Source organism: Pyrgilauda ruficollis, unplaced genomic scaffold (genome assembly GCF_017590135.1).
Source record: "Pyrgilauda ruficollis isolate IOZ18807 unplaced genomic scaffold, ASM1759013v1 scaffold138, whole genome shotgun sequence".
Lineage (NCBI taxonomy): Eukaryota > Metazoa > Chordata > Aves > Passeriformes > Passeridae > Pyrgilauda > Pyrgilauda ruficollis.
This window is the reverse complement of record NW_024512321.1, coordinates 1,010,357-1,025,924: the sequence shown is the minus strand read 5'-3', so window position 1 is coordinate 1,025,924 and position 15,568 is coordinate 1,010,357. Positions and strand designations below refer to the sequence as shown.

Here is a 15,568-nt window from a genome sequence, read left to right as displayed (position 1 = left end):
CCTAACATGCAGTGGGTTTAAAAAGTGTCTATTTTAATATTAATTTCTGTTTCCCTTTTTCATTTTTCCTTTCCTGTTTCCTTTCCTTTCTTTTTTTCTTTCTCCTTTCCTTTCCTTTCCTTTCCTTTCCTTTCCTTTCCTTCCCTTCCCTTCCCTTCCCTTCCCTTCCCTTCCCTTCCCTTCCCTTCCCTTCCCTTCCCTTCCCTTTTTTCCTTCCTTTTCTTTTCTCTCGTTTTTTCCTTTCTTTTCTTTCCTTTCCATTCCATTCCTCTTTTCCTCATTTTTTCCCTCACTGAACTCTCACTCAGCCTCCTTCACACCTCATCTGGATAAATCCTGGCTGCTGCATTTCCTAGGGTGCCATCCATACAGCATCCCATGGGAAGAAACCACACGGGAAGGGACATTTTCGGGAATACAGCTTGGTGCAAGAGACCCTGGGAAAGAGGAAATTTGGCAAAGACTCCGCCAAAAATAGCAACTTGTTCTTCGCAAACTGCTTCTCTCCGACGTGGTAATTATGAAGAAATCCAGAGTGGGGCTGTGAACTTGGCAGCTCCAGGGACTGGCTCATTCCAAGGCTGGGTAAAAGCCTCAGTTTGGGCTGGGAATGGGTCTGCACAAGGAGCAGGTACTACAGGTGGCAGCTACGTCGTGGTAGTTCAGCCAAAGAGAATCATAATGAGAGGTGCAGCCCTGGGAGAGCTGTCAGCAGTCTAAGCAAAGTTAGATGGGGATAGATTAAAAAAAATCCCCACCAAAAAATCAAATTTTAATAGATTTTTTTTATTATTATTATCAAGATATTTATTCCTAACTGTCCTGTTCCATATACCTGGTGTGGTACAGGCAGTACCATCGAGGCTTTGGGGGCTTTCTGCATGAAGGGAATTTAACACCCACAATCCCAAGTAAACCCATTCAAAACCTCTTTCAAAGAATTTTGTACTTCCAGGTCACAGGAGAATCAGGCCATGTGTTAATCATGTTCCACTAGAGAAGATGTTTGCTAATAATTCCCAAGAGCCATTCTTGTTATAAACAGCTGAAGACCCACTCAGAGGCTGAGCTATGGCAGCATTAAAAATCCAGCTGTGGAAACTATAACAGGGTCATAAAAATCCTGACAAAAAATATTTCTTCTTTATTGGGGCTAAATATGATGACTGAGCTGTTCCCAGGGAACAATTTATCTGTCTATTCTAAACCAGAGAACATCCTGAATTGGAAGGCTCCACAGGGATCATCAAGTCCAGCTCCTGACCCTGCACAGGATCACCCAAAGAGTCACATCGTGAACTTGAGAGCATTGTCCAAGCACGGACAAGAATCACTAATAATAATTGTTACTAATAATAATTTAAAAATTGAATTGCAAAGTTGCACGTCTAAGAGGAGACTAAAGCAATATAAAATAATCCTCCCTGCTGCTGAAATTCTCTGCAGCTTCAATGAGCTACAGCTGAGAACTTGGCAAAGACGTCTCGAACGACGGCTTAGAGAAATGCAAATGTGCAAAGAGGGGAAAGGGGGGAGAACCAGCCCATGACAAAGTGAATTGTGCTAATTATTTCAGATTATGCTCTTTAAAACATATTTTCGGCTTCTTTCCTCTTACAAGTGCCATTAATCCCAGCTCTACAGCTGAAGTCTAGCAGGATGCTAAATATCCAAAATTCCCTTGCCGCCTTAATAGGCAAGAGTGTTCTTCATTTCTTGTCCTAACCTACTCCAAATGGTTATTATGCATCATTTATCAGCAGTGCATTCTAGCTCAGAGCTGACTACATTTTACTAGCAGTGCAAATTATGCTTCTACACATGTAGGGGGAATTTTTTTTTTTTTAATCTGTACAGACTACAAACGTGAACGTTGCTCATGCAAAATTCCCTTGGCTAACACACCCATCTGTCTCAGCTTTCACAAAACAGGGGGGAAAAAATCCCTTTTTATTACCTAGGCAAGCTATTAGTCTGTTACATTTGATATCCCTGATGTTGCTGGAGTCACTAAGGAGGTATAAACACATGCATGAGCACACCCAGGCTCCTGCAGCCTGTCCTCTGCAGGTATCATGGTTCTGCTCCTGCTAACACGTAAACCCTGGATTTTAATAACACAATTTATTCTCTTTTGTAAGCAAAAGCTTAGGAGGGAAAACTTAAAGGGATGAACGCGCTGCAACGAGGACAGCTCTTGATGTGCCAGAATAAATCACATCAGGGTGCTCGGTAAGCACAAGAAATCTCTTGCCTGGGGTGAATTGTGAGACTTCAGTAGTAAAATGAGGCATTAATAGAGCTCAGCCACACTCCTTTCTTTCCTTTGCCTCCTCACTTCTCAGCAACTTTTTGTGTCGCTGCTCCTTTCAAACACACCCTTGTTATCGTTTTGAAAGCCCAGGTTTATGGGTTTGTATTTGTTTTCTACTACAGAATGCATCATTTAAGGCTAATAAATTAAACATACGGCAGAGGCAGAGGGAGAAAAATTAGTTACAAGCATCTGCAGCAGTCTCGCAGTTTATTTGTCTCCGAAAGGCACTGCTGCCATGGAGACAGGATTTCAGAGTTTGCTTCACTCCAGGTTGATCTGCAGAGTCTTAGAACCATAAAATCATTGAGGTTAAAAAGACCTCCAGGATCATTGAGTCCAGCCAGGTCCACTACTAAACCATGACCCTAAATGTCACTGCTGCATGGGTTTTTGAGCGCTTCCAAGGATGCTGATTCCACCACTTCCCTGGGCAGCCTGTTCCAATGTTTGGCCATCATTTCAGTGATAAAATTTTCCCTAATATCCCATCTAAACCTCCCCTGGTGCAACTGGAGCTGTTTCCTTTTGCTCTATTACTTTTACCTAGGAGCAGAACCTGGCCCCCTCTGGCTGCATCCTCCTGTCAGGGAGCTGTGGAGAGTGAGAAGGTCCCTTCTGACCCTCCTTTTCTCCAGGCTGAACTCTCACAGCTCCCTCAACCACTCCTGGTACTCCAGACCATTCCCCAGCTCCACTGCCATCTCTGGACATTTTTCAGCACCTCAATGACTTTCTTGTAGAAAGGAGTCCAAAACTGACCCCACAGCTGGAGGTGTGGCCCCAGCAGTGCCCAGCACAGAGAGACAATCCCTGCCCTGGTCCTGCTGATCCAGGCCAGGATTCCCTTGGCTGGTATCATGTACCAACAGAACATATCCAACACGGAGGGAGACAGAGAGAGAAAAGTAGAAAGCAAGAAACAGACCCAAGCCCAGGAGAAACCACTCCTGGAGCATCCTCTGAAACCTGAACTCGACTCCTCTATTTTCGAGTGCGCTGGGCAGGAGGTTTAGCTTCTGGCTCTCTATTTTTAACCATTTCAGCCTTTCTTGAAACCCCTGGAAGGGTTCCAAGCACTCTCTGCCAAGCCTCCTGAGGAGCACCAGCCCCTCCTACAGCCTGGCTCTTCTCTGCTCCGCAGCCCCCGGATCCTCACCCCATCCGAGACACAAGAAGCGCTTGCGGATGATGCGGTTCCGTAACCGGCCCGTCACGGCCATGTAGGACTGCCAGGCCTCGGTCAGCACCCAGCAGAAAGAGGAGAGGAAGAAGAAGTGCAAGAAAGCCGCCACCAGCGTGCAGATCACCTGCAGAGAGGAGGAAAGGAGGACACGTGAGAGGAGCGGCAGGCGGAGAGAGCAGCAGGGAGCAGAGAGGAAGGCACAGGGAGACGATTCCAAACTGGGCTCTGGAAGGAAAAGTCACGGAGATCAGGACATGGAAATACTGTTTTAGAGGGGCAGGCTCCTCCAAAAGTTTTGACTTAGCAAAGATCAAAGCCTTAAATTTAAGTACTATGTGGAAATCATCTGCTCTTAAGCACGAGCTTTAGGATAAGGCCATGGTTAACACTTTGGAAGAATTGTTGAATTATAGAATTGTTTGAGTGGGGAGGGACCTTAAAGATAATTTAATTACAACCTCCACAAAACAGGCAGGGACACCTTCCATTAGAAGTCTGAGCACACATCCCATCCTGGTGCTTTCTTGGCTTCAGCAGGATATATTTAATTTCCAAATCATCCAAATTATTGCCATGATCCTTACAAGGCTGGGGGGATGGAGTAGTTAGTAAACAGTGCACTAATCTCAGTTGAAAAGGTTTGCAAAGCACCAAGTCCCTGGCAGCCCAGCCATGGAAATGAAATCTGAGGAAGGTAATTTGGATGGTGCCCCTGCCGGAAAAACAGGGTTGAGTGAAAGAGTTAAGCCGTGAGAGCTGGGTGAAACCATGGCTGCCAGGGGCTGGGAAAGGACTGCAAACATGAGGGCACAGTTGTCCAAGAGCACATAACTACCAGCAGACAGGAGAAAAAAAAAAAAAAAAAAAAAAAAAAAAAAACCCCCCTAGATTAGAAAGAATTTCATAATGGTGAGCTCTGCTACTTGGTGGGGAAATCTCACAAGGGAAATGCAGGCAGCTTAAGCCATTTAAAATTAAACTGGGGAAAGAACTGGCAAATGCATTATGAAGAACAATCCCAGAGTGCCAGGGAGATGGACTGGAAACCTGACAAGCTCGTCTTTGTTTTAACTCAGCAAGGCCAAATCTTTCACTGGTGCAAATTGGTGCCGCTCTGTTTCACTCAGCCAGTTTTCCCCCCATCTGGGAGCTGAAAACTGTGAATCAATGTACTCGAGAAGAAAGTGATGGGAAGAAACTCCAGTGGCTCCTGAGGAGAAGGGAGAGCAAATAGATTTTAAAAGTGACTATGGATGAAAAAAAATATGGCTTCAGGCACTTGGGGGAGGGGGAGATTTATAATCAAGAATTTCTCTGCTTTGAGTTATATGGGGAAACGTGGACTAGGCTTTACGGTCAATGAACCTTTCTCTTTTTGCTCTTTTTTCAACCACCAGCATCTTTCAAGCTACAGCTCTCATGCACAGAGTGGCTTTTATCACGATTTTATCGGATTGCTCTTGATTCATCCACTGGCACCACCCGACGTTATCAGAGGCTGTGAATAAAAGAAAGACTGTGTGTTCTCTGAGATAGGAATTGTCTTTTTTTGTTCCAGATTTGCATTTGACACCAAATCCCTCCATATTCTGCTTAAAGGTGTATTCGGGATGTCAGTTCAGTACAAATAACACAGCTCAATATGATATTGTCCAGTAATTTTGATATTTTACAAGAATCCTAAAAAAAGGTGGTTCCTATTCATCAGCTTACAAACCCTATATGAAACAGCTACAAACAGAGGATGCTTTCTGGAATGGATTTTAAGAGATTGCTATTTTAGAACCCTTTTCTTTTTTGACTGATATCAGGTACAACACTGTTCACATTGTCTTTTTGATTTTGTTTCAAACCAACACAGTTCCTCCTTGTAAAGCGGAGAGAAAAGCTTTGCTTTACAATTTTATACCACAGAGATACGTTAGGGTTTTTTTGGTTTTTTTCTTCTCAAATGAGTAGCTTTGACAGAAAGGGAAGAGAGGAGGGGAAGACAAGAGAAATATGCACATCTCAGCTGGACCAGGATGAACTCATCGCCTCAAATGAACTTGGCCAACTGATAGACAGGCAAATATTTGCTTCTGCAACCTCTGCTGCAGGTTTTCCCTTCCTTGTGGGGAAAACCAAACATCCCCATGAAGGGCTAAGCACAGGGATATGATGTCCCAGGATCCAGCAGAGCCTGTCAGTCTGTCAAGGCCATTAGCCCTTGTTTTCCTTTAAGAGGAGAAATCTGCTCCCTTCCAGCACAAGCCTCGGAGATACGAGGCCACTTCCTGCAGCATCCCTTCCCTTTGTATCCCCAGATTGCTGACTGTAATTTTTTTTTTTTAGCCTTTTCCCAGGCCTTTCATCTTCAAAAAGCTTAGCAAATCCAGGCGTGGAATTTCGCCTTTGAGGTTACATGGATGGAAATCCAGAGAGAATTTGACATTTCCAGGGAAGCCGATACCGCAGAAATCTCCCGGAGAAGCCGCAATTATAAATCACCGACATTTTAAGGCACTCTATTATTGATAATTGAATGTGAATAAAATCTTAATTTACGCTCCTTCGTCTCTCCTCTGCATAGTTTTCTCTCTCTGTTGCCTGCCAGAGACTGTTTACTAGATGGCTGAGAGGAAAATCCAAGAATAACCTTTCTATTTCTGGGGTTTCATGCATATGGATGTGCAAAGAGCTAATCTGCCTCCTGCCATCACTGCTGGGAGCTTTGAATCCCCACCAACAGCTCCGACAGTGAACTCCCAGAGTCACGGGACAAAAAATCCACCAGGGCAAACCTGGGTTCATAACTGTGCTCTGCAGGAGGTGGGAGAGGAGGAAGACATCCAGCTCCTGCCCTGAGGTGAAGAAGAACCACCAAAGAGGAGGTACAGCCATGGTTTGTCCCGTTGAGCATCCCTCAGTGCTTCATCCCGTGGAAAGAAGCTCCCAGCACATGTTTGGTGTGGCAGAAAACACAAACAAGGAAAGCAGGAGCTTGGGTTTCCCTCTCTCCACCTCTTGCCAACCATGTTGGCAATGGAAAATAACTCTGCTTTGGGAAGGGAGTTTCTTTGCAGCAGGAAAGAAACTGGCTGCTTGTTTCCACACTTCTCTGCACACACAGGGCTCCAACAGCTGGAAAGCTTTTCCTAAAACAACCTAACCCTAACCCAAAAAGCCTTCCATAGAAATGAATCCCTGATTCACTAAATCCTTCAGCTTCTCTGCAGGAATCATAAAATCATAGGATGGGTTGAGTTTTGGGAGGTACCTTAAAAACCATCTCATTCCAACCCCCTGCCATGGGCAGAAAGATTTTCTCTTTGCTCAAAGCTCTGTCCAACCTTGCCTTGAAACTTCCAGTGTTGGAAGCACTCACAATTTCTCTGGGCAACCTGTTCAGTGCCTCACCACCCTCACAGGGAAGATTTTATTCCTGATATGCTTCTAACAGTGACACCACACTCATGCTGCCAAAGCAGGAGCTCAAAAGACCCAGCTGGTCACTAGTTCCTATTAAGCAATACAAATTTTTGATTTCGGATTGTGATTTTGGCAGCAGAAAGAGTGGAGGAGGTGTCTTGATTCACGTTTTTTGGCTCAACAGAGTTATGATGGTCAGAGCATTTTGGAAGAGGGGAAAATTTGCAAGAGAAAAATACTAATGGTGAACAGTGATTTGTCATGCCAGACATCAACAGGGAACCTGAAAGCGCTTGAGCTGGAAAAAAATCATGGAGGCAACACACGCCTCTCCAGCTGGATCTGTGGGAAGAGAGCAACTAGTGTTCATGGCTTGGAAAACCAAGCTGGGTTTTGCCTGGACTGCTGGAGTCACTCTGGGATCTGCTCCGAGTCCCTCGAGGCCCTGCAGTGCTCACGGTGCATCTGGCAATGCTTCCCATCCCCAAAAAAGGTTGGACAGTTTTGTGCCTGTGTTCATTAACATCTGCCAAGTACTTTCAGCTCAGAGTATAAAAACTGCCGGAGAAATAAATGTAAAGCTGAGAGGTTGTTTGTTTGGGGTTTTTTTTAAAGCCTTTTCTCAATCTGTCTTTGTAATTTTTTTGAAAATAAAGTGGTTAAAGCCTTGCAAATCACCACGCTTCTTCACCATACCATGTGCCAGCTACTCTAGGCAGATATTCAAAAATATCACATTGGTTTTAATCAAAGCCCTGAGGATGCTGACAAATTATCAAAGAGAGAGCGAGAGAGAAAATTGAAATCTGCCATTTAGCCGTGTCTTTGACATGTCGCTAATTAACAGATGGAGGAAAAATGAGGAAGCGCTGCCTGAATGGATCATTTCAGTGCTAAATCAGGGGGAAAGCAAACAAATAAACAAAGCCCCAGTGGATCCCTTACCTTATTCCGGGTCTGGGTCTGTCCGATGAGGATGAGGGCGTTGGAGGAGATGATGGAGAGGCAGAAGTTGATGAGGATGACGGAGCGCTCCGAGCGGATGTACCTGCAGTGACAGAAGAGGGGAGGGAGACCCACCCTGTCACAGCCTGCCCTGGGTGACCTCTGGAAAGCAGCAATCCAGGCCAGGCTCTACACAATTGCCAATTTCCTGAAGATTTTATGTGCTAGGCAGACAAGAACAAGGGGGGAAGGGAGGGGGAGAAGATGTCTCCATCATCCCCATCAATGCTGGAGTTAGGAGCCAACAAACGAGGGGCCAGCCTAGTCTGAGCCCCTCCTAAAACAGTAGAGTGCTGCAAATCTTCTTCAGCTCTGCCTACTTGAAATGGGGGCTTGAAAAGGAGCTTGAAAGAAAACAAACAGGCAACACACAGATAAGATTCCCAACCAAAGGCATGCTGGCGATGGAAGCAGATTACAAACACATGCACCTTGACAACAAAGTGTGTGTGATTCAGCATTCCACTTCCTTCAGCCTAACAACCGCTCCTGGGGTGAGAAGCATTGAGAAGCATTTCTGGCTTTTATATTTTTTTTTTTTTTTTTTTTTTTTCTTTTTTTTTTTTTTTTTTTGGTATCACTTCTCCAAACTAGGCCAAATACGTAACTGCAGCTGTGGGTTTGGGACATCAGGGACAGCAGTTAGGGAGCTGTTGCCTTCAGCACCTTCCAGGAGCCAGCTATTTGTCATTTCTGATTTGCAGCACAGCACCAGGCTCGCTGCCGAGGTAAGTGCACCACAATTAATTCAAACCACTGGCCAGGGAGGGAAATTTCTTTGAAGGCACTTTTATGTACACGATAAAACGAAGAGGGAACTGCAAAGGTGCAAGTCCTCAAGGACTGGCTCAAGATCTGACCACACCAACATTCACACATGTGAATTATCTCAAAGATGCTGCAAGTGCCCTGCCTGAATGCCAGATGAGTGAAGAGGAGATGCTGATGCTTATATAAATTAGAAACAGATGTATTAATCAACCAGCTCATCCCTGGAGGCTAATGCAGGATTATTTCCTATATTCCAGCACAACAACTATTTATGTTGGGAATTTAATTTCATTAATTAATTTTAGCGAGAGTGAGTTGGTCGTGCCTTGGCTGCAGAGTTTTGAGTTTCTGATGAGGAGGGCAGGATGGGTTTACTGCACGTGTGTGTTCTGCCAAGGGTAAATCTGTGCTTTAGACCTAATGAAGGCTGTAAAACTGATTTTTCAACGTCCCCTTGAGCTGTACCTTCAGACAAACATGTATGGTGAAGATATGCTTTTCTGGATAAAAAAAAAAAAAAAAAATAGCAAAGGTAGCATGAACTGCTACTTAATCGGTTGGAAATCTGGTTTATAGGAAGTTCTCCCCGAAACACTCCCAGCTCCAGAACAGGCTGCAAAATGTAGGATCCCTCATCAGCAAGAAGCTGGGTTGACAGGCTGCAAAATGAGCTTCTGGTTCCTTTCACAGCCAAGCTGAGCCCAAATTTCCTGATTTCAATGGGCTCCATACAGTGCTGGGCATCACCTGGACCCTGCTCCATTTGTGACTGGAGGGTACTGAGACCTCAATCTCTTCATGCTTTGACTGTGTGAAGTAAAACCTCAAATCTCCAGTCAGGAGCTTCTACAGGGCAGAAACAGAGATTTGGACTCTGTCCTGGTGGGAAGGAGATGTAATACATCTGTGTAGCAACATTACAATCCCACTGCTATTAGCATGAACTTGTAAAGTCTACCCTGGTCAGAAAAAGGTAAGAAATGAGTTGACCATAAATCTGCGTTTTAACATAAGGGGAGATAATCCAGCTGTCTTAAGACTTTTTGCCCCTTAAGCCCCCTTAAACCAACTCTCTTTTTTCCCCTGCTTCCCTTCACTCCCTGAGAATTTATCTTGTTCTCCAGATCCCTGAACCTCCAAAGAACAAGATGTGGGTTGGCAATGAAAAGAATCAGAATAATTTACGTTGGGGAAAAAAAACAACCTCTCAAGTTCCCAGTCCAATCCTATGCCTAAAAAAAGGACTGATTTCAAAGTCAGATCAGGTTTCTCAGGGTCTCATCTGATTGAGATTTGAAAATCACCAGGAACAGAAATGCTACCACCTCTCTTGGCTGACTTATGACAGCACTAAACTGCTTAACTTAACTGCTTTCCTGGTGAAGGATTATTTTGCTTTATATCCAGCTGGGTCTTTTCCTGCTGCAGCTGGTGCCTTTAGACCTTTCCCTGCCTACCTCTGCAAGTTGTTTGGCTTCTCCATGACTGCTCTTTAACAGCCTCCTCTTCTCCAAATTTGTTCCTTTTGCCTCCTTTGACATTGTCCAGCTCCCTCAGCATAGACTGGACTTGCTGGGATGTGCTGGTATCTCTGGTATTGGAGGCATCCAACACTGGGCACCTTTTCCAGGTGTGGACTCAGGAGTGTCCAGGTTTGTTAAAGAAGACATTAAACAATGTTGGCCACCCTACCAACCCTGATCAGCTCTTGATTAGGCCTCAAACCTTTGACCACCACACTCAAATCCTGCAGGAATTTCATCCAGATATAAAGCCACCAATCCAGTGCATAATTCCATGGTCTGGATACAAAAATGCATTTGGAGACTGCGTTAATGGCCTTGGTAATGTCAAAATCCACACCAGCTGCTTCTCTCCACTGTCCATAAAAGCAGTCATCCCATCCCGAAAGGAAAACAGGGCAGCCAGGCACAACCTGTCCTCCACAAATCCTCACTGTCTATTCCCAATTGCTTCCCTGTCCATCATTTTGCCTGGAAATAACCTTTAGAGCTACTTGTCCTTTCATCATCCCAGGGGCTGTGTAGGCTGACCGGTCAGTTGTTCTCTGGATCCTCCTCCTTGCCCTTTTTAAAGGTGGGTGTAACATTTGCCTTCTTCCAGCCTTCAGGAAGCTCCCCAGGTGACAGAGAGTGGCTCCACTCCCTCAATGCATCCCACGGATCTAAAAACACCCAGATACATTAAACAGTCCTTGTCTCTCTTTTCCTTGGCAGTGGGGAGCATTTTCTTCCCTGAATTCTGCCTCTATGGAGGAATTTGGGTGCCTGGGAGCCAGCCTTGCCAGCAGAACGTGGCAAAAAGGTACCATCACCTTTTCAACTTCCTTATCCACCAGGGTGCTTGCCCCACTCAACACCATTTCCTGGGAAATCCTTTGGTGCTGACGTACCTCCAGAACCCATTCCTGATGCCTTTCACATCCCTGACCACTTTCAAACGCAGCTGAGCTCTGACCATTCTAATTCAATAGTGCATTCCTGGGCAATTCTTCCAGAGTCCTCCCTGGTAGCCTGACCTGGATTCCAAACATTTCCTTGTTAAGTTTCTGTTCAGTCAGAATGCTAAGAAGACCTCCTGCCACGCTTGCTTTTTTTCCTTCCATTTCCTCTTCTCCAGCACAGGATGCTCCACAGAAAGAAATCACCATTCTTCTCCAGACCCTCTGGCCAAAGAAGTCAGGAATTTGTATCACGGGGGGAAAAAACATCGAACTTGATGGGTTTTGCCCAAAAACACATCTGCAGAAAAGACAGAGCTACTCCAGGGTGCTGCCTTGCTACCCCTCAACTGATACATGGATTCTGTCTACTTATCAAAATATGCTGTACTCAGCCACAAAACTGGGGGAAACTCACTGCTAATTTAGGCAACTTCTGCTCCAGCCTATGTCCTCCAATCACAGGATATCCTGAGTTGGAAGAGACCCACAAGGATCAGCAAGCCCAGCTCCTGGCCCTGCACAGGACACCCCAACAATCCCATCCTGTGCCTGAGAGTGTGTCCAAGCACTCCTTGAGCTCTGGCATTTTTGATGCTGTGACCATTCCCAGGAGAGCCTGTTCCAGTGCTAATCCACTTTGTGAATTAAAAAATTTTTCCTGATACCCAGCCCAACCCTCCTGACACAACTCCGGCCATTCCCTCAGGTCCTGTCACTGGTCACCAGCGAGGATCCCTACATTCTGTGTGAAGCCCTGCACCAGCTGAGACAGATGGAATAGGTGGGAAAAGCCCACAGTCTGCTTCTCTGCCCCCATTAGACTCCTCTCCACAAACTCTGAGTCACTGCAGCTTTCTCACCGTGTGTACACACATCCCTCTCCACACAGCCACTTACTCATCCCTGCCACCTCCCACCAGGGCCAGGAGTGCCTCAGCATCCCCAGCACCCAGGCAGAGCTCCTGGGTTTAAAGCAAGCCTTAACAGCCCCTCGAGAGCTCATTGACAGCCTCTCAATCAGTACTCAGGAGTGAAAAAAGCTGGGGCTGCTCTCTTGAAATGAAGCAGCACTCACCCAGCTGCTGCCAGGGACAGAGCTCTGCCCTGCCCCACAGGCTGATGGGCTGGTGGATGAGCTGCTCGATAGCAGGGATCGATCCTGTGCTATGGAAAGGTCACTGATTCCAGAGGCTGTAGAGCTGCAACGAGTTCAGGGATGGAAAACACATCGGGGCACTCCTGAAATGCCAGTGTGTCAAGGAGCTGCTTGAAAAGAGGTGTCATTTCACCTGTTCTGACCCCTGAGTGGTTGGGTTTTCCCCCCAGTTTTTCACTTCTATGCCAGTTTTCAATTTTTTCTCTCAATTCCCCCTCTTTTCCCACATGGGTGGTGGAGCACGTGGCCCACACACAGATTGTGCCTCCAGCTGTGACCCAGGACAGGCAGTGCAGAGACAGAACAAGGTCACTCCACTTCTGTGGCCCACTGTGTCACTGACCCCTCTGTTGAGACTGCTAATAAGACCAGAGATGCACCATCTGCAGCAGAGATTTTTGCAGCCATCTGTCTACTGGGAACTAGAGGGAGGCCACCAACAGGCCACCAACAGCCGTCGAACAGAAACAACTTCCAGTTTCCAACGGGGCCGTGCCAAGTTGGCCGTGTCTGAAGTGATCACTCGCCTCAAAAAGCTCGTGCCATTCATGCCAGTGGCTGAGTAGGTGCCACCAAGGAGCAGCCTTTATTTGGGGGTTTTGAATGGGGAGGGCAGAGGGAATTCATTTCCTCCCTGATATGTAGCCCGAAGCTGGGATCACCTCCCTGTTACTCTTGCCCCTCTTTTCTTCACCGTGTTCCTCTCCCTCTTTCTCGCCCTCCCTTCTTTTCTGGTTCCCATATACACAAACAAACCCTAGCTGGGCAAAATTCTGGGAAAGCTTCCAGATTGTCAGCCTCATCGAGCTTATTCATCAGAAGTGTTTCATACTCAAGCTGGGTCTATGGATGCATGCTCCAGATGCCTTTGTCCAGAGTTCTGAATGGGAAATTTTCCGGCCAAAGCTCCACGAAACAGCTGAGCTCTGGTGAGTGCTCTCCACACAAGATCAGGCAGCCAGGACATGAGGGGTTTCTCTCCAGCATGGTGGAAAAGAACCACTTTGATGCTGCCCCTGTGTTTTAGAGACAATAATACTGCTGATTCCATTTCTAAGCACTCCTCCAGCTGCTGTCTACCAGAATATACAACATTTAGGGCAAAACAAAGTGGGAGCCAGGAGATAATGTTGAATACAAAGGTCCTGAGACCATTAATAGGAAAGCACATTCACGTCCAGCAGCTATGCCTAAAATAAAAAGGACACACAGAGCGCTCAGGGCTCAGCCACGGGAATGCTGTGAAGTTTGGAAAACATGAAAACATGATCTACAGAGAAGAAATGGAACAAACTCAGCGCACCAAAGAGAAATTCTAGAGATCACCCGATCGATCATGCTTTACAAATATTTACACAGAGAGACTCAGGCTAGAGAGCCCTTCAATCAAGATATAGCTGGTCTCAGGATCACTTGGAAATGCATGTCCATCCTTGGCTAGCTCAGAAATACCCATTCAAGCCTCTCTTAAACGTGTCCTCCCATTCCTGCTGATCGTTTTGGCCATAGGCATAAGGCAAAGAGTGGAATGTGAAATTAAACAGAACACATTTGAAACAGGTCAGGCAATTTACTGTCCTCAATAACAGTAAATATTGGAGGGGTAGAGGAGAGCACAGTCCTGGAAAAAAATACATCATGTTATTCCAAATGGCTCTGGCATGCTCCAAACTGATTCAGCCTCATGTCTGAGCTTGAGCTTCAGATCCTGACCCTGTTTCTGATAGGAAAGAGAGGGTGAGGCTAGAACACTTGCTCTTTAATCTTCTATCCTAACTTTCCACTTGATCCTGACACCAGTGACCCCAGTAAGTCACCTACCGGCGCTGCTCAGTGCCGCCCAGCCTGAGGAAAAGCAGGAGAGGACAAGGACTTGAGCACATCCAATGATACCCCAGGCACGGAAAAACCTGAGTTCTAGATAAACGTTATCATGATCAGTCTTCAGCTGCCAAAATTAACCAGCCACTATGCACTGTCACAGTATCAACAAAAAAAAAAAAGATGCATTTTTGCTCAGTTTTTACGCTCTTGTTTCTTTCCTCTATCAAAGCGCAGGAAAAGTTATCTCAATTCAGTCTCTAAATGGAATTTACCCTTTCCTTCCTGTTGAGAAGAAGCACTGCACAAAATAAGAGCCTCACACTGATCCCTTCTCCCAAAAGGATCACCTATAATACCCAACTGTACTGCCTGCAGCCACTCCATTTGGATTTCACAGACATTCACCTGGTTCTGATTTGTCTTTGCTTGGCCTCGAGCCATGAAGGTCTCAGCGTGTTTGCCATGGATTTAGGAGAGACATGGATCTCACAGGATAAACTCAGATCTTGTTCAAGGCAATACAGGGAGAAAATCCCTTGCACACCTCAGGTCCTCCAGCTTAGAGTCACCAGAATGTATCCAACAGGGGCATGGGCCAATTGTTCATTAAAGCTTTGCTTCAAAATCCCTTCAGCCTCCATAAATGACACAATTTTAGGTTCCACCTGACCTGTGTACAGGAGCTGTCAGCAACAGGATGTACTGAGGGATCCCATATGCATCTGAAGCTGAAGGCAAAACGTAGCTAAAAAGTTGGGGAGTTATTTAGATGATTTAACATCCTTAAGCTCCTGAGAAGTTCTGTCAGTTCCTCAGGCCAGATGTTTTCATGGCGGGTCACGGAGGTTTGGATGTTCCCAAAGAATTACCTTGCAGCAGCATCTGCCTGCCAAGAGGCCGTGCGTGTCCACCTCGCCTCTGACAAGGTTTCCTGGGGTACACAAAGGCATCGAGACCAGCACGAGGCTTTTGGAAATGGAACAATGTCCCTACATGAGGGCATGGCACTAATTTCACTCTGCTAATTTCTCTGGCACTGAAAGGGGAGAATGATGCCAGCTAAGCCACCAGGATGACTTTCTGCAGGGCCCACTCGTTCCCAAACTGTTCTTCCTCAAGCACCAGACACCCAAAACCACAGAGCAAACATTCCAGGATCTGTGTAGGTCAAAAGACAGTTACTTTCCCCAAAAAGAAGAGAAGAGAATGAAAGCCATACCTCCAAACAGAGACATAAATGATAATCAACAGCAAAAGTGTCAGCGAGGATACTCCACAGCCTACAATTAACGTGACAGAAGGGACCAGCACCTTTTCCATGTTCTGAAAGAGAGAAAGTGAGACATTAAAAAATAAGTTCAGCCAATTCTACCATGAAAATGTCATGGCAAGAATTTTCCTTGTTGGTGTGCCCACTCAGCTGACCTTCACATCACA

General features: G+C 45.9%; 1 protein-coding gene across 1 annotated transcript in view; it reads right to left on the bottom strand.

Moving 5' to 3' along the window:
• ADGRB1 (adhesion G protein-coupled receptor B1) overlaps positions 1-15,568 on the bottom strand; it is a 198,183-nt gene that overhangs the window by 49,714 nt on the left and 132,901 nt on the right. The window contains exons 18-21 of the mRNA XM_041459547.1: positions 15,351-15,454; positions 14,129-14,224; positions 7,857-7,959; positions 3,474-3,624 (exon numbers count right to left, since the gene is read on the bottom strand). Coding sequence (XP_041315481.1) covers positions 3,474-3,624; positions 7,857-7,959; positions 14,129-14,224; positions 15,351-15,454 — 454 coding nt within the window. The remainder of the gene's footprint in view (positions 1-3,473; positions 3,625-7,856; positions 7,960-14,128; positions 14,225-15,350; positions 15,455-15,568) is intronic.